The 17,847-nt window shown below is 38.4% G+C and overlaps 1 protein-coding gene and 1 pseudogene across 5 annotated transcripts in view; one reads left to right on the top strand and one right to left on the bottom strand.

Annotated features, from left to right (window-relative positions):
• Rbbp8 (RB binding protein 8, endonuclease) overlaps positions 1 to 13,777 on the top strand; it is an 86,649-nt gene extending 72,872 nt beyond the window's left edge. For all 5 annotated transcript variants that reach the window (XM_076912991.1, XM_034518293.2, XM_076912988.1 and 2 more), the window contains 5 exons: positions 549 to 686; positions 4,698 to 4,767; positions 9,088 to 9,184; positions 11,780 to 11,921; positions 13,505 to 13,777. In XM_076912991.1, coding sequence (XP_076769106.1) covers positions 549 to 686; positions 4,698 to 4,767; positions 9,088 to 9,184; positions 11,780 to 11,921; positions 13,505 to 13,602 — 545 coding nt within the window. In that variant the 3' untranslated portion in view covers positions 13,603 to 13,777. The remainder of the gene's footprint in view (positions 1 to 548; positions 687 to 4,697; positions 4,768 to 9,087; positions 9,185 to 11,779; positions 11,922 to 13,504) is intronic.
• Positions 13,778 to 14,934: 1,157 nt separating this feature from the next.
• On the bottom strand, positions 14,935 to 15,742 carry LOC117719891 (large ribosomal subunit protein uL30 pseudogene; annotated as a pseudogene).
• Positions 15,743 to 17,847: the final 2,105 nt, after the last annotated feature.

The raw sequence follows: 17,847 nt of genomic DNA, 5'->3' as shown, positions 1-17,847 counted from the left end.
CCCCCTTTTTGTCCAATTAAAAAACTCTTTTCTGTCACATTTCCCCCTTTTTGTCCAATTAAAAAACTCTTTTCTCTTACATATCACCCTTCCTGTTAAAATAAAACTTTTCTCTTAAAATACAGTTAGAGCATAATTATACCAATTTGTACCAGTGAGGTACAAGATAGTCCTAATACCCAGTCCATCATTTTGTTGACTAACCAGAACCTCTGTCATCTATCCTAACTAAAACACTTAGTTCTGAACCTGGCTTTTTCCTTGGCTTTAGAATGAATGTCAGTTGAAAACCATCCAATCAAATCTTTTCTCTCAAGATAAATAGCCAGAATTGGCTATAAGGGTATAAGTTTTCAACCCTGTCAGAAATCCAGAATGGCTGAGTTAACTAAAATTGTGGGAAGCACAAAGCATAGCTTCTAAAACTTAGCCAATTTATAGAGACCGCTGAACACCTGCACAGTCCCTCTACTACAAAACGTTGGAGCATCTGTTCTTCCGAGAAGGCCAATACTTGCTGGCTGCTAAGCCAATGCTTTTTTGTATAGATGGAGACATAAAAATGAATGATAGCTTGGAAGATATGTTTGATCGGACAACACATGAAGAATATGAATCCTGTTTGACAGATAGCTTCTCCCAGGTACCAGATGAAGAACTGTCTGACACCACAAAGAAACTAAACAGTACGTCTTTTTTCTCTTTAATTGTGTATTTTCTATTATACTGAGTTCACTAAATCATCAAGCTTTATGATTGATTAAAAATAGTAACAAAAGTTTCATGTTTATTATATAAATTTCTTTTTCAATTATTAAGAAAATTATGTATATGTATGTTTTGCCTGTGTGTATGTGTCTATATACCACGTATGTGCCTTGTGCCCATGGATGCCAGAAAATAACATTGGATCCCCTGAAACTGGAATGTCAGAAGGTTGTGAATCACCGTGTTGGTGCTGGGAATCAAACCTGGGTCCTCTTGAAGAGCAGCCACTTAACTCTTAACCACTTGAGCTTTCTCTCCCAGATTATTTTTTATTTGAAATAATTTCAGACTAATGGAAGAATTAAAAAAAAGAAGTTCAGAGTGTTAACCTATATCTCTTTATGAGCACTTCTTTATGCCAACATTTGACACAACTGAAATATTTATTAGAACTAAGAAATTAATCTTGGTTTGGTAGTATAAATTTCGTGTGTGTGTGTATGAAATTTATAATATATACATATGAAATTTTATATATATATGTGTATATATATATATATATATATATATATATATATATATGTTTACATATTATCTTAGTTAGGGTTTTATTGCTGTGAACAGACACCATGACCAAGGTAACTCTTATAAAGAACAACATCTTATTGGAGCTGGCTTACAGGTTCAGAGATTTAGTCCATTATCATCAAAGTGGGAACATGGCAGTGTCCAGGCAGGCATGGTTTAGAAAAAGCTGAGAGTTCTACATCTTCATCTGAAGGCAGGATACTGGCTCCCCGGCAGCTAGGACAAGGATATTAAAGCCCACACCCACAAGGCTACACCCACTCCAAGGCCACACCTCCCAACAGTGCCACTCCCTCGGCCAAGCATACACAAACCATCACACATATATATAGTAAAAGTATGAGAAAGTTTAATGTCACATTGCATTTTTGCTCACAGCTTTCATGGTCATTACTGAAAACAAGTATAAATCTATATTCCTATGTTTGACTTCTGGTGAGTCCCAGTTCTGTATTTGTGGATAATTGTTAGATACCTTTGTGCCTTAGCAGTTTAAACTATAAATATCTGAGCCATATTCCATTTATTTCTTACCAAGTAATTTCTTATTTTTTCAACCATAGGGATAAATTATAAGGTTTAAATTCTCATTTTCACAACTCACATGCTAAAGTTTTAACTGATTTTCCTCATAGGAAAAAGAAAATTTAGGGAACAATATCAAAAGCTCATTCTGACAGATTTTTGTTTGCTAGACATTTGAACGGATCTGTTAGTAAGAAGTCAGTGTATGTAGACTTTGAGCAAGAAATCAAGAGTAATAAGATAATTTGAGGACAAGAAGTTTACAGAAAGTAGATACTCCATAAAGCTATGATACTGAGTAGGATACCAAGGTGTTGAAGAAGCAGAAAAGAACTTCAGGTTTCTAACCTTTGGGATATAGCCTCACCTTAGTGGCAGAGTCATCTCTCTAACCCAAAGGATACAGCTACATAAAGTAAGCAGAGCTGACCAATTGTATGGCTCGGTGGTAAAGGTACCTATGGCTGCACCTGACTACTGAGTTCAATCCTTGGGGTCTTCATGGTAGAAGGAGGGAACCAACTCCCAGGATTTGTTCTGTTACCTCCACAGTCATGGTAGTGCCACACACATGTACCCACACACAGTAAACACAATACAATAGGAAATACAGGAGAGAGAACACACAGAGATTAACCGAAGCAGCAAAAGGAATTGAGATGACACTGTGAGAATGAGGGAGGAAAGAAATAGTTCTGGGAAACAAGGGAAGATGTTTTGTATACTCACTGTTCTACTCTCCCCAAAGCTGCAGACTAGAATCTTCTATGGCGTGTTTGTAAGCGTCTAGACCCTGATACAGTCAACTTACAAAGTTTTGTTTTTCCTTTTTGTTCTTTCTGGTTGGTTGGTTGGTTGGTTGGTTGTGATTTAGTTTTGGATTTTGGTTTTGTGAGACAGTTTCTCTGTGTGGCCCTGGCTGTCCTGGAACTCACTATGAAGACTAGGCTGGCCTTGATCTCAGATTTGCCTGCCTCTGCCTCCTAAGTGCTGGAATTAAAGGCATGCACCACTACCACTCAGTACATTTTTGTTTAACTACCCCAGATTTTATGTTCTCTGGACTCTCCAGGTTTCATTATCTGTCCAGTACCCATCTACCCAGGGGCTAAAATTAGAAATGTGAGAATCAGTTTTTACATACTTCATTTTTTATTACTAATCAGAATTAATGTCATATATCATTTGCAGCTATTGTCATTGTTTTGTGACAGACACACATCATAATAAAACTCTGAATGTCAAACTCATTATAGTATCAGAATAAATCACAGAAGTATAAGAAAATGTATGAAAACAGATAGGAATTGTTTGCTATGTTGGTAGTGGCTTGCCTACCATGTGGAAAAAGTCTATAAAGAGTCTTTCTTACCTAGAAGAACACACAAAGCTAGTTCCAGAAGGAGATTTAGCCCAAGAAGCAGGGGTTGAAATTGGAAGTAGGGGTCATGTTTGACTTTATTTTTCTCCTAATTTTCATGCCCAGTCTACTACCCCAGAGGTATTGTCCTAAGTGTACATAACATTACTCTACTTCTCTCTGTCCCGATCTAAAAACCTTTGCTATTTCATCTATTCTATGCATGCCTCCTAAATTTTACACAGAATACCAGGATGACCTTATTTTAAACACAAATTGAATTATACTATGTTTTCAGCTAGAAAGTCTTCAATGAAAAGATAATTGAATAATCAAGCGTATGAAAAAAAAAGTGTCCAATGTTATTGGGACATTTCTCTGGGATGATTAAACACACAGACAACCAAGTATTAGGGTGAGGACCAACTGGGGTCTGATGGTAAGAGGACCATAAAACAAAAACAGTTTCACAGATTCATATCAGTTTTGTACAGAATTAAATTTGTACCTATCACAGCATTTGATTCATATATATATATATATATATATATATATATGAAAAGTGAAAACAAAAAAGTTGTGCTTATGCTTATGATTGTTCATAGGGTTAGAACTCACTCTGTAGACCAGGCTGCCCTCGAACTCAGAAATCCGCCTGCCTTTGCCTCCCAAGTGCTGGGATTAAAGGCATGCACCACCACTGCCCAGCTGAAAAAATATTTCTAACAGTACTATTTATAATAACTTAACACTGAAAACAGCCAACATATTCATCAAGAAGCAAGTACAACTTGCTAAGCTGAGAAAATAAAAATGATCTTAAAAAATTGTAAATTTTTTAGTATGTAATTCAAAACAAGCTATGAGGTAAAGAAATCAGTTAGTATTGAGGGAGAGGTGGGAGAGAAACACAAGAGGACTTTCCTGTATATCAGAAACAGAAATAACAGGAAAATCAGAACTGATAGAAATGGTTAAGTTTTGTCATCAATTTTCTGATAAAATTCTTTAATATCTTAATTTTTCAAATCATGACCTATCTTAGAGATGCATTAAAAACAAATTAATAAAGCAAATAAGTACAATAAACTAAAAAATTTCTATTGATATCTCCTGCCAAATAATAACAGACATCTAGATAGTTCCATTAATCTAAAATACTTCATGTGGCAGGTATGGTGGTGAATGCCTTTGATCCCAGCACTGGGGAGGCAGAGATAGGTGGGTCTCTGAATTTGAGGCCAGCCAAGGCCACATAGTGAGACCCTATCTCAAAATTAATTAATTAATCAATTAAATATTTCCTGAAATATAATTGTTAGTTTAATGACCCTAAGGTAAGATAATCATCACCTTTATGTAGATGAAAAGTAGAAAATTTAAATGAATTGCCCCCAGGACTTAGGTGTGAAAATTAATATCAAGGCAAGTTTGGTGCGTGCAATAGGAGTTTTCCAAGCAAACTAGTCACTTCTCATCAAGTTATATATGTATGAAATTATTGTTTTGTTTACAGTACACAGTGATAAACAAGATGGAATCAAGCAGAAAGCATTTGTGGAGCCATATGTTAAAGATAAGGAGAGGTAAGTAGGTCTCACTTTATATCACCAATGTGATCAGAAATACAACAGGCCTGTCTTGGTCAGTCTGTAAGCTATTTAATTGTTGCTTTGATTAAAATAAATAATTTATAAGGAGACTCAAAACTATGTAGTTAAAAAAAAAATCTGTGTCAAAATGAAAAACAAAAACAAAAAAAGAATCATTTAAAGCCAGGCTCACATCTGTAAAACCAGCACTGGAAGACTGAGGCAAAACTGCATGTTTGAGACCAGGTTGGCTACACAGTGAATCTTTATCTCAAAAAAAAAAAAAAATTATTTATGGGGCGTGGGGCCTGAGAATAAGGCCAGTGAGTACAGTGCTCACCTAACAGGCATGGGACCTGGTTTCAGCTCCCCAGCACCCTCATGAAAGCCAGGCATGGAGGGATGGCACACAGCTCATTAATTAACCCAGCACTGGCCAGTTTAACAGAAATCATTGCATTAGAGAACCTGTCTCAAAAACTGAGGACACTATTGGGTGAGTAGGGAAGAGGGCCACTTGGAATCGATCAGAATAAATTGTGTGAAATTCTCAGAGAACTAATAGAGTGGGGAGCATCTGAGGGCATCCTGATGTCCACCTCTGACCTCCACTTGTGCCCTCGTGAGCAGGCACGCACGCTCGCTGCCTTACCCTGTACCGTAAACAGACTGAGAATGAGGCCAACCTGACATAAAAGCAAGGCTTACCAGTGCTACTTATATTCCACAACAGTGATGCTTTCTCTGCCGTATGGTAACATACTCTCTCATTTTGTTTTATTTTATTTTGAACTTTGGGGATTTGTTGAACTATTACTTTCACATGTGTAATACCAGGTCATGAGCATTAGGTTGCCAGGCTTCAGGTTAGAGGACTTTTGAGTCCTCAGAACAATAAACTTCAACTTAGATTTTGATCATCAGTGCTACTTTCTGCCTTTTTCACAAAAATTGTAAATTTTGTTACTTTGAGTTATATTCTGTAAATTTTTAAAGTAAATTTAAGACCTAATACTTATTCCAAAAAACATACACTTTTTTTCTTCTTTATGAAGTTCTCAAAATGAGTCACTTAGTCAGTTATTCATTTTTAATTACACTTATTTATGTATTACTGGGGAGGGCCTCTTGGAGGATCAGGCGCCCTCCCTTCTTGCAGGTCCTACAGGTCACAGTCGGGTTGTCAGGTCTGAAAGCCAGTGCCTTCATCTGCTGAACATCTATCTCATCAGCCAGGGGGGTTTCATTTCTGTTGAGAATTTTTATAATCTATAATTCTGGCTCACAGAGATGTCTGTCTCTGTCTTTTGAGTGTTCAAATTAAAGGCCCAACCAGCACACCAGGCCCAAAATGATTTTGTTTTGTTTTGTTTTTTATTCTTATGAGTCTCTAAAAGAAATAAGTTGACATTTTGTCATTACATTTTTAATTCTTTTTCTTTGTTATTTTCCAAAGAAATGAATCCCAGAATCCCAAATGTAAATAGGCACTGTTTTATTTGCTTCATACACTCATGAGTTTGAGGACCTGCTGTGGTTTTGCCTCTGTTAGTTACATTGGGCGTCCTTAAAGTAGTGTAATATATTTAAGACTCGTCCTGCTACTTGAGATCACAAATAGTACTCAATCCTGTATGTGCAACATTTTTTCTACCCATATTTATGAAAAGGTTTTACCTCATTTAGAAGATGCATTTTACAGCACTTTTCCTTGCATATTCAAATTGTCAGCACTACTGCTTTTGTATTTGAGGGGCATTATGAAGTAAAATAAGGATGCCATGAACACAAACATTGCCATGGCCAGTCTGATCTCCATGTGACTGCGAATGGGTAGCATATACAGGTCAGATACTGGATAAAGGGATCATATCCATCTAGGGCAAGATGGAGCATGGTGGTGCAGGGCTTCTATATACATACATACATACATACATACATACATACATACATACATAATACATACATAGAACTTCATACATTTAAAACTGTTACATTATTTAGTCCCGAAAGTGTCCATGTAATAGTTTTAGACCTGGGTAACAAACAGCAGAAAATGAAGCTACAAATGAGGAACTACCATAGTTCTGTTGTCTAACTACAGTTGACTCATCCACAGCTGTTCCAGTCCTCCTGGGACAAACAGTTCCCTATACATCTTCCATAGCTTCCTTGTGTCTCATAGATGTTCTTGGCTGAGGCTAGGGAATTAATTGACTTAGCAGACCTGAGTTTGGTTCCCAGCAACCACATCAGATGGCTCACAATTGCTTATAACTACAGCTCCAGGGAATCTTCCCCCTCTAGTGGCCTGTGAGAAACAAACACACACACACACACACACACACACACACACACACACACGGTTGTGTGTACAGGTACCCTTCAGCAAGTGATAGATGTTATATAAACCTTTTTCTACTTTACTGCTTTTCATCTGATTGCATTCCTGGGGATTAGTTGAACTATAATAATGATAGTTTTAGGTGTGTCATATGACTGTACTGTGACTTGTTCTCTAGCAGTAAACACGTTTGTTCACCATGATGCTAGTACATCTAATGATACAGTGAATAGCTTTGCTCTGTATCTTGAGACAGAGTCGTAGATTAGTGTGACAATTCAGAGTAATACCTTCTATTTTAAATATTTCTTAGTAGAGTTTCACTAAGTTTTAAAATATGAGTAGTTTTATTTCTGAAGCTAATGGGTAGCTAAGGAAACAGGAAGAGTGGATAAGGGTAGAATGATGTCTCATTATCATGATTGCTTCTCTTGCTGAAAATTCTAGAAAACCGTGGGGACTAGTTACTTGTCTCATTTAAAAGGTTAGTAAGCCTGTGCCCCTCACACAACACAAAAACAGGTTACTGTTTGATGTACAATACTGTCAACCTAACAGAAGCTAGAATCACAGAGACGTCATTCTACCCTTATCCACTTCCTGTTTCCTTAGCTACCCATTAGCTTCAGAACTAAAACTACTCATATTTTAAAACTTAGTGACAAAATAGCTCACAGAAGTAACATGAGGAGAGGAAGTATTTACTTTGTCTCACAATTCTAAGATATAGTCCATTATGGTGGGGAATTCACAGCAGCAGGAATGGAAGGTAGCTTGCCATATTGCATCCCAGGTCAGGAAGCAGAGAAGGGTGAATGATAACAATAAGCTCACTCTCCTTTTACACTGTCTGGGCCCCCATGGAATGGTATCACCCACAGTTAAGGTCTGTCTTTCACCTCAACCTGATCAGTAGTCCTAGGCATGCCCAGAGGCTAACCCTAACTTAGGTAGTCTCTCATAGATGTCCTAAGTGATTCTAGCTTCTGTCAGGTTGACAGTATCTATCGTACATCAAATAGTAACCTGTTTTTGTGTTGTGTGAGGGGCACAGGCTTACTAACCTTTTAAGTGACGCTTCCTTTGAGGTTTGCTATGAATGTTAGTATTCTACTGAATTTCTTGCTGCATATATTATATTCAGGGGAAAGGATATGGCAAAAATGGATTCTACATAAACCTAGGTTTCATAAATTCTTTGAAAAAATATTGTATCTACCCAATGTTTTATCTATCCATTCATTTTCTCCCCTTTTTAATTCACACATTACTCTTAAGTTGGAGTTCTTAAAAGTTAAAATACAGAAGGGACCTATAACTCAGTATAGTTGGAAATAGAGTTATTTAAAATTGGTTTTGAAGAAAAATGCTTTCCAATTAAAGGGATATGATATCCAAATACCCTGAAGAGTAGATATGTCCCCAAGGAAAATCACTTTAAAAGTCATCTTCCATGCTTCCAAGTGTTTAGAATGTGTCGTGTAGTTGTCTTCTAAAAACTTAGATTTAAATTTGTATGTGTGTATACAAATCATTCAACTAAGAAGGGAGGAAGGAATGGGGAAACAGAAAGAGTGAACCGCCTGTGACAGGAGAGCAGCAGGGGCCAGTTGGCAGAGAAGAAGGGGCCAGGCCAGCAAGTATAGGGAAATGAGGGGAATGGAGGGACAGAGAGAGCAAGAGCAGAAAGGGACAAATAAAAAATGGTGCCTGAAAGGGCACAGTGAAACCTGTTCCTTTGTGTGCTCAATTAAACAGTCATCTTAGATAACACTTGGCATATAGTAGACAATTAATAAATACTTTAAAGAATCACTTGTTTTACTAATACACAGAAGAATACCTCAAATAAAATGAGTGTTTGGGGGAATTATTTCTCCTTCAAATTCTTACAATTTAAATTAGTATTTTAAACCAAACATCTTCCTAGTAACAAACAGGTTAACTTTCAATTCCTTTTTTCCCTCCAGAGAAACTAGCATACAGAATTTTCCTCATATTGAGGTAGTTCGGAAAAAAGAAGAGAGAAGGAAATTGCTTGGGCACACATGTAAAGAATGTGAAATTGTAAGTACTAATGTAAGCACTTCTTTTGAAGTGTGATTCTGTAGATCATAAGTGCCTGATTTAAAAATCACAGCTACAGATCCTATTTCTATTCAGAAACTTTGCTCACTACAGTAATAGAGAGAATAAGGAATGTACCCACTAGGACCAGCATTTATAAATAAATAGATTTTAAAAATGAGAGAGCCCCCAACTTGTCCTAGAGCCTGAGGCCTAACCCTAATTCTATTTTAAATTGCATTTATTTACTTTAATGTGGAGTTGGGTACATGTGTACCACAGTGAGGGTGTGGGGTCAGAGCATCACTTGTGGGAGTTGGTTTTCTCTTCTCATCATGTGATTCCTGGGGACTGAACTTAGGTCATCCAGCTTGGTGGGCAGCAATAACTCGCTGAGCCATTTGGCAGGTACCCTACATCCTAATTCTTATGACTGTCTTGGGACATTATGTGCCACTTTTTTGTAGTCACTTGCAAATGCTCGTGTACATGTACCATTTAGGGGAAAATGATACTTCAGAAGGAAACTAACATTTATTCTTTTCACTATCTGGACAAATGTGTACCCATAACTTTTTAAAGCATCAGTACCACTGTAAGCCCCATTTTTCTTTGAGACACTTTTCATCACAAATTATTAAAAATAAGATTGCCGCCAGGCGGTGGTGTCGCACGCCTTTAATTCCAGCACTTGGGAGGCAGAGACAGGTGGATTTCTGAGTTCGAGGCCAGCCTGGTCTACAGAGTGAGTTCCAGGACAGCCAGGGCTACACAGAGAAACCCTGTCTTGAAAAAATAAAAAAATAAAAAAAAAATAAAAAAAAAAAAAGATTGCCTTCATCCTTAGACACTTACATTTTTACCTTTTTGCATTGGCTGTCTTATGCTGAAGAAGTCAATACTAACTATCCTATTAATATGTTGTCCCAGACAGGTTCTTTAATATCTTAAAATGTGCTGTTTTTATTTTCTGTGTCACTATCAGCTGTCACATGCCTGCCTCAACATCTACCTTCCTCTTTTAAATTTTCTTATTAACTGCTATCTTTAAAATTTAATAATCAAAACACATTAAAATAGCCTGTGAAAGTATGACTTGATTACAATAAGGACTTGGTAAAAATATGCTCTTACAGCAGAAATATAGACTGGAACCCTGTTTTGAAAAACAATTTTGACAGTTGCCATAGTTGCTTTCTATTGTAAAGCATTATGGTGGAAAGAAGTCAGGGCAAAAACTCAAGGCAGTTTCCTAGGGGCAGGTACTGAAGCAGAAACCAGAGAGGGTGCTGCTTACTGGCTTGCTCCCCATGGGTGCTCAGCCTGCTTTCTTATGGAACCCTGGGGTGGCCCCACCTGCAATGAGCTAGGTCCTCCCATATCAGCCATTAATCAAAAAAAGGCCCCACACAGTTGCCTACAGGCAGTGTGGTGGAGACATTTCCTCAGTTGAGGTTCCTCTTCCCATATGACTTTAGCTTGCATTGAGTTGATTAAAAAATAAATAAACAACCAGCACATCAGTACAAATGAAACCACTTATATCTTGAAATTTCATAGCACAAACATTGTTACTGTTTTCCTTGTCAGTGATCAGTTCCTTTCATGATGTCCAGTCATGATTGTTTCTTTCATTTTATTTAGTTCTGTTAGTTATTTACTGTAAAAGAGGTTTTTAAATGGGAAAAAAAATGATTAAAGTACAAATTTTATGAACTTAAATTTAATCTGTAGCTTACTGTCTGTAAATTAATCCCAATGTCTATTCTATACATTGTGAAAGTGTAAGGTGGGAACCACAAATGTCACATGTGTAAAACAAATGTATTTCCTGCATTCAATTCCTATACTTCTTTTATATGTCTGGGTTGGTTTTTTGGTTTGTTTTTTGTTTTCCTAATTTTCTTTTTGAAGAAAGATTCTAGTTATTCACTGCTTTTTGCGCATATCATTGATTTATCTCTCAGCAAACCCCACTGATTTTACCTTCAGACTGTTTCCCTTCACATTCACTTACTGTCTCCACTAACATCATCAGGTACACACCCAGATTCCATCTGTTGGAGTTGAAGGTCACTCTGCCCTCCTTAACACACTTCACCATTTAGAACTTGAGCAAAAAGGCAGTCCTCAGAAGTGCTTACCCCACATTCTCCCTTTCTTTTGGTTCTTATCTCTTATTAAACCTTTCGTATTTTTTCCTAATGATCTTTTAGGAAAAAAGTTAAATCATTTCAGTATTCTACCAGTACCTTTCAGTGTCTTCTCAGCTAACTAAGTAGAGCCCAGACCAAGGGGTAGCTCAGTGCCAGGTATGCCAGGCAGGGTTGGCAGTTGTCAGTGCAAGCCTCTATGGATAAAGGAAATGGTCCATTGATTCACATTGTGATACAAGCTGCTTCTCACTTACCAGCAAGTATTTCACAGAATCGCCACTGACTTTGTTACTATTACTACTACTACAGTATCATCAGTAAGTATTCGTTTCTTATAATGTTAAATTTAAATAGTTTTTTGGCTTCTAGTTTATAATCAGTAAACATGCCACTCTGGTTATTATCCCTAAGTGGAAAACTCATCAGTTGTTATTGTTAGTATTATGCAGATTTGCCAGCAGAAGAAAGAGAAAAGAAATTGGCTTCCTGCTCAAGACACCGATTTCGCTACATTCCACCTAACACACCAGAGAATTTCTGGGAAGTTGGTTTTCCTTCGACTCAGACATGTCTGGAAAGGGGTAGGAATATAGATTTCAGTATTTTAGTTTTTTTTTTTTAAATATTGTATAGACTTAAATCTGAATATTAACCTTTTCTCTATAGCTCTCTTTTTCCTGTGCTATAAGTTAAGTGCTGTTTCTATAACATACAAGTAAAATCCTGAATGGGAAAGGCTTTTTTCCACTGTTCTGGTATTTGACTTGAGACTAGACATTGCTTATAATCATTTTGATGTGAATATATATATATATATATGCATGCCTGGCTCGTCATTCAGATTTCAGAAAGCAGTTTTATACTGTCAGGATGACTCTTAAGTAAACAACCTTACGGGTGTTGACGTACAGGCAGTTCCTCCACATTGGGCATTTTTATGTACTGTGCATCATAAGAGCTAGTTCTTGGAACAGTGGTGTCTGTTCCTCACTGTCACCAGCAGCATGCTGCTAAGGCAAATGGTTATTCTGAGTTTGCTTGATATGACTGGCAAATATAACAACATTCAGATTATAACCTGGCTATGAGGTCTATGACATTTAGCTTATTTGTAGCCTTTTGGTCTTAAGCCTGTAATTAAGTTAATATTTAAAACTTTTACCCAGAGAAAGATAAAACAATGAATAAATATCAAGTGATAAAATGACCAGCTAGACTTTCAGTTCAGCTTCACCCTCTTAGCGTATTCTTCAAACTCATGAAGGTCTGCTTGTGACTCACACCTGTAGGTGTCATCCCCACTTTTGGAGAAGCTCCGTATGTTTAACTCTAGGAAATAACAAAGTCATTGACATCATTTTTCCTCCTAGTCCTAGAATCAGATAAAGCTACAGCCATTGTTTGCCCTACTAGCCTGGCCCACATCATAGTCCTCCCCTGAAAATTATGACTGGAGATTCCCTGGGAGAATCTGAGTGTGGAGAACACAAAGACTTCTCACCCTATGAAATAGCTACCACAAAAGTCTTTGCAGGGTGGGGAATCACTGGAATTTATAATAATAGTAGAGTTTAGATTTAACAGTATGTCCCCATGTACAAACCTGGGGGGGGGGGGGGGGCAGGCAAAGAGAGCCACCTGAGAACTCTGGTACTAGGTTAGAGTGTGGGCAAGATTCTCATCTCTCCCAGTTCTCTGAACTGGAGCAAGTGATTTGATTTCTGCAGGTCTCCATCGCTCAGTGTAGCAGAAGCTACTTGGAAGGAGCTTGAGAACTGAGATCCTGGATACTGACCATTTTATACATTTTATTGCTTTTTTTTTTTCCTCTCTTGGTATAAATGAGGAAACTCTGGTGCTAGCTAGTGAAATCATTCACCAGAATCACACAGCTAAAAATCGTAAACATCATGAAAATTAGACATTATACAAGTTAAATATGTAATGGATCTATACTGAAAGAAACGCTGGTGTCTTTGCTACTTGGATGGAGTTGTGTGTTTGGTTGTATGATAGGATCTCATGCCCAGGCTGGCTTAGGACACCTGATCCTTCCCTTCTTAAATGTTGGGATCACAGACATGAGGCACCATGGTCATCCTTGCTGAAAGAAATGTGTGTTCCTAGTACACTGTTCTAAAGTCATCCTAAATTTATTTTTCAGGTTATATCAAGGAAGATCTCGATCTTAGTCCTCGTCCCAAAAGACGGCAGCCTTACAATGCAGTGTTTTCTCCAAAAGGCAAAGAACAGAGGACCTAGACGCTGGAGGAAAGCAGGAGAGAGGACCTTTTCATGTTTCATTGAGTTATTTATAGTTAAAGTTGGAATAAACATTGATCTTTGATTTTTTTTGATCTTCTATAAATTGATTTATAAATGAGTTTTCTATTAAAAATGTTTTAAATGGCATATACCAGCCATACAAATAACTAAAGTGTGGATGTGTTTATGTTTTTTTCTTTTGCATCTTTAAGCAATAGGGTGTTTCATTTTGTACTCTAAATCTAGGGTCATTTCCTTTATTTGGTAATTGTAGCTTCTGAAATCCAGTGCTGGTAGCCTGTAACTTCTGTATGGATCGTCATAGTCTGTCTTCTTTAGTTTCTCTGCAGAAGGGCCCTCATGGTCTTTAGGGGTTTTCGGTTTGTTCATTAACTTGTAGAGCATACCAGTTTTTAACATGCAAGTATTTATTTCTTTAAAGGGGTGGGAGCTATCTTTTCAATATAGTTCTTCTTACTGTCCAGTATCTTTTCTTTTGTTGAAATGAGTTCAGTGCCAATCTGCAGTAAATTCCTCTCAGAGACCAGAAATACCAACAGACCCTAAGTTAAGCGTGCCCTCTAACCTGGTCACAACAAACCCTAAGTTAAGCGTGCCCTCTGACCTGGTCACAACAGACCCTAAGTTAAGCGTGCCCTCTGACGTGGTCACAACAGACTCTAAGTTAAGAGTCCCCTCTGACCTGGTCACAACAGACCCTAAGTTAAGTGTGCCCTCTGACATGGTCACAACAGACCCTAAGTTAAGTGTCCCCTCTGACCTGGTCACAACAGACTCTAAGTTAAGTGTCCCCTCTGACCTGGTCACAACAGACTCTAAGTTAAGTGTGCCCTCTGACCTGGTCACAACAGACTCTAAGTTAAGTGTGCCCTGATCACAGTATTCCAGCTCATCGTTGGTTCTTTTCTCCATGTTTTCTAGTAGTTTCAAGCCACATCTATTAGACACATCTTTGCCTATATATTCAAATGCACTGTCGGACTTTCCTAGACTGACCAATGTTATAAAGGAACTTACAGTTTAGCCTCAGAGTCTTTCATAACTGTATTCCTCTGGGTGGTGACTGAGTTAACTGGATATATTCCATACCATCTATCTGTGTGGCAATTGCCTGTGTCATTTTCTACATGTTTCTTTAACCCATATCTTGCCATTATTTCATGTAAACCAGAATACAAGACTGCAGAGAACACTGTAGTAAGATCTAAGTAACCTCATACATAAAATCTTCTCAGAGTTGTGAAAATCCTCTTATTTAGCCTAGGAATCTACTGATTCATTATTTGGCTCTCAAGTTTTTTTTTCTAATTTGCCAAGCTGTGACTGTTTATTAACTGACCAGATTACAAAAATACCAGGGGCGACACCTTAGTTCACCCGTCTAATAAGCCTGTTTATCTGGTCTTCCCTGTTGCCAGCATCTCCACCTTCTACAAAGTGACTTGTCTTTTTCTTCATTCCACCTCGTGGGGAAGATAATTTGAAAGGCCACAGGAAGTTATTTGCTTCCTTGAAGCGTTTCCCAACTGTATAGATCTCATGAATTAGATCCTCCATGCAGATGATGCCAAATTTACCCAGAGACCGAGCGATCAAGGAATTGTCTGTCAAGGCGATCTGCTTCTTATTGATTTTGCCGTAGCCCCGCTTGTAGATAAACTCGTTGACGGACTTCAGGTTGGGGTACCCCCATGCAATATACAGTTCCACAATCCTCAGCATGTTAATTGAAGCCTTGTTGAGCTTAACAAAGGTGCCATTGAAGATCTGTCGAAGGCGAAGAAGCTGCAACACCTTGCGGACCTTTGGGCTTACTCCACTGATACCTCGGATTCTGATGACAAACGCCAGTTTTGGTTCTGCGGGCACATAGAAGTTGCCAGCTTTCCTTGCCATCCTGGCCATGCGAATCTCAGTCCGGTACATCTGCCTGTACTTGTGGTAGTGCTTTGCCTTCTCATAGATGAGCTTCCGCCTTTCCTTTCGAAGTGTCTTCAGGGCAAACGTCTTCCTGAGACGCTTCACCTTCAACTACAGCAGGAACCTTTTTCTTAAGGGTTTCTGGTGCACCAGCAACCTTCTTCTCTGGAACAGCCTCCATGGTTCCAGCCGGAAAAGGAGAGGCTCTCAAGTTTTTACATCACTGTGGCAGCTTCTGTTCATCACATTTCTTTCCTTTAATAATTATCCAGTGTTTGTTTTTTTCCTGTATGAACAACTAACCATCTTTTTGGTCACTGTATTTTAGGACCTGTGCTCTTCACATAGGCTTTTCTCTTTTGATTCTTTTGTTGTTGTTCTTGTTGTGGTTCTTGTTTTGGTTGGTTGGGGTTGTTTCTTTGTTGTTTTGTTTTTGAGAAAGGGTTTCTTTGTGTCGCCCTGGCGGTTCTGAAAGTCCCCCTGTAGACCCGGGCTGCCTCTGCTTCCCAAGTGCTAGGACGAAAGGTGTGTGCCTTTACTGCTGGCTTCTCTTTTAATTTTTAAATAACCTGTGCACTGGTGACCTGGATCTTTTCTGGCTTTCTATGTTTCTGAACTCTGTAACATTTCTCTCTGTGGCTGTAAAATAGCTATGTGGTATCTAGAATGTGGCTTATGTTCTGTGCAAAAAGAAAAGAAAAAAAGCATGTGCTGTTTTGTCCCCTTTATAAAGTTTTATAGAGCTAGGTGTAATTACCCACGCCTTTAATCCCAGTAGGGAGACAAACACAGGAAGAGGCAAGCCTGGTTTACATAGTCAGTTCCAGAACTGTTAGAGCTACATAAAGAGACCATTTCTCAAAACCACAAATAAATATTAAAACAGGAAGATTTTACAGAAAGCCATGTTGTTTTTCAGTGGCCAGAATTGTCACATGTGTTTAAGAATCTATGGCTACCTCCTACCAGAAGCAGAGCTCATACCCAGGGACTAGGAGTCTGAGATATCTCTGCATTTAAGCAGGGTGCCACACATGTGTAGTGTCTGGCTCCAGGAAATTCTGCTTTTTAAAAAGCAGCCTAAGCAGAGGATGGTTGTCTGTGATAATTGTGTGACAGTAGTCTAGTAATTCTTTAAATCTTACCTTGTCACCCATGTAAGGTTGGAAGAACTGGTGCTACTATTTCTTCTAGCTACTATCGACCAACCATGTCTGGAAGTAATAAACTCTTTTAAAACCACTTGAGCTAAAGGCATTGACATGCAAGTGGGAGTTTCTGACACAGTGCACTCTCGGACTTTAAAGATGATATATAGGAGCTAGAATTAGGACTGGGTGGTTAAGAGTATGTGCGGCTCCTGCAGAAGACCCACGTTTGCGTTCTAGCACTCATGTGGCCTCCATAACTCTAGTTCCAAGGGATTTGATAGCTTCCTAGGCTCCTTGGGCACTAGGCAGGCATGTGATATACATAAATGCAGTCAAACACTCATACATTTAAAAGATAATGTATAGGGGGCTGGAAAGATGGCTCAGTGGTTAAGAGCACTGGCTCTTCCCCCAAAAGACCCAGATTCAAATCTCAGCACCCACATGACAGTTCACAACTGTCTGTAATTCTAGTTCCAGGCTGTGTGACACCTTAACATGGACATACATGGAGACAAAGCACCAATGTAAATGTAAGAGAAAAAAAAAGATAATATATAGAGGGCAGGAGGGAGAGCTAAGAGATTGACTGCTATCCCAAAAGACCTTGGTTTAGTTTCCAACACCCATGTAGCTGTCCATAACCATCTAGTTCCAGGGAATCTAAATCCTGGTCTCCATGGGCACCAGGTAATCATATGGTTCACATTTACAGTCAGGCTAACACCTGTGTACATTCTTTAAAGGTATGGAATTGGGCTTTTATATACTTGCCGATGATTCATCTTTTTTTTTTTTTTTTTTGAGACAGGGTTTCTCTGTGTAGTACTGGCTGTCCTGGAGCTCACTCTGTAGACCAGGCTGGCCTCGAACTCAGAAATCCACCTGCCTCTGCCTCCCAAGTGCTGGGATTAAAGGCGTGTGCCACCACTGCTCGGCTAGATGATTCATCTTTAACAGACATTAGGTGGTATTTTTAAATAAATGTCACTCACTAGCTATATAATTGTGTGTGTGTGTGTGTGTGTGTGTGTGTGTGTGTGTGTGTGTGTGTGTGTGTTTACAGGTTGCCTAGAAGCCTTTTAAAGTTGAAGAACTGATTCAAATGATGGAAATATGTAGAACCTATATATCAGCACTTCACATTTCA

The sequence above is a fragment of the Arvicanthis niloticus genome, chromosome 14 (genome assembly GCF_011762505.2).
Source record: "Arvicanthis niloticus isolate mArvNil1 chromosome 14, mArvNil1.pat.X, whole genome shotgun sequence".
In the NCBI taxonomy this organism is placed as follows: Eukaryota; Metazoa; Chordata; class Mammalia; order Rodentia; family Muridae; genus Arvicanthis; species Arvicanthis niloticus.
Note: the sequence above shows the minus strand (reverse complement) of the source record. Positions and strands in the feature narration are given on the sequence as shown.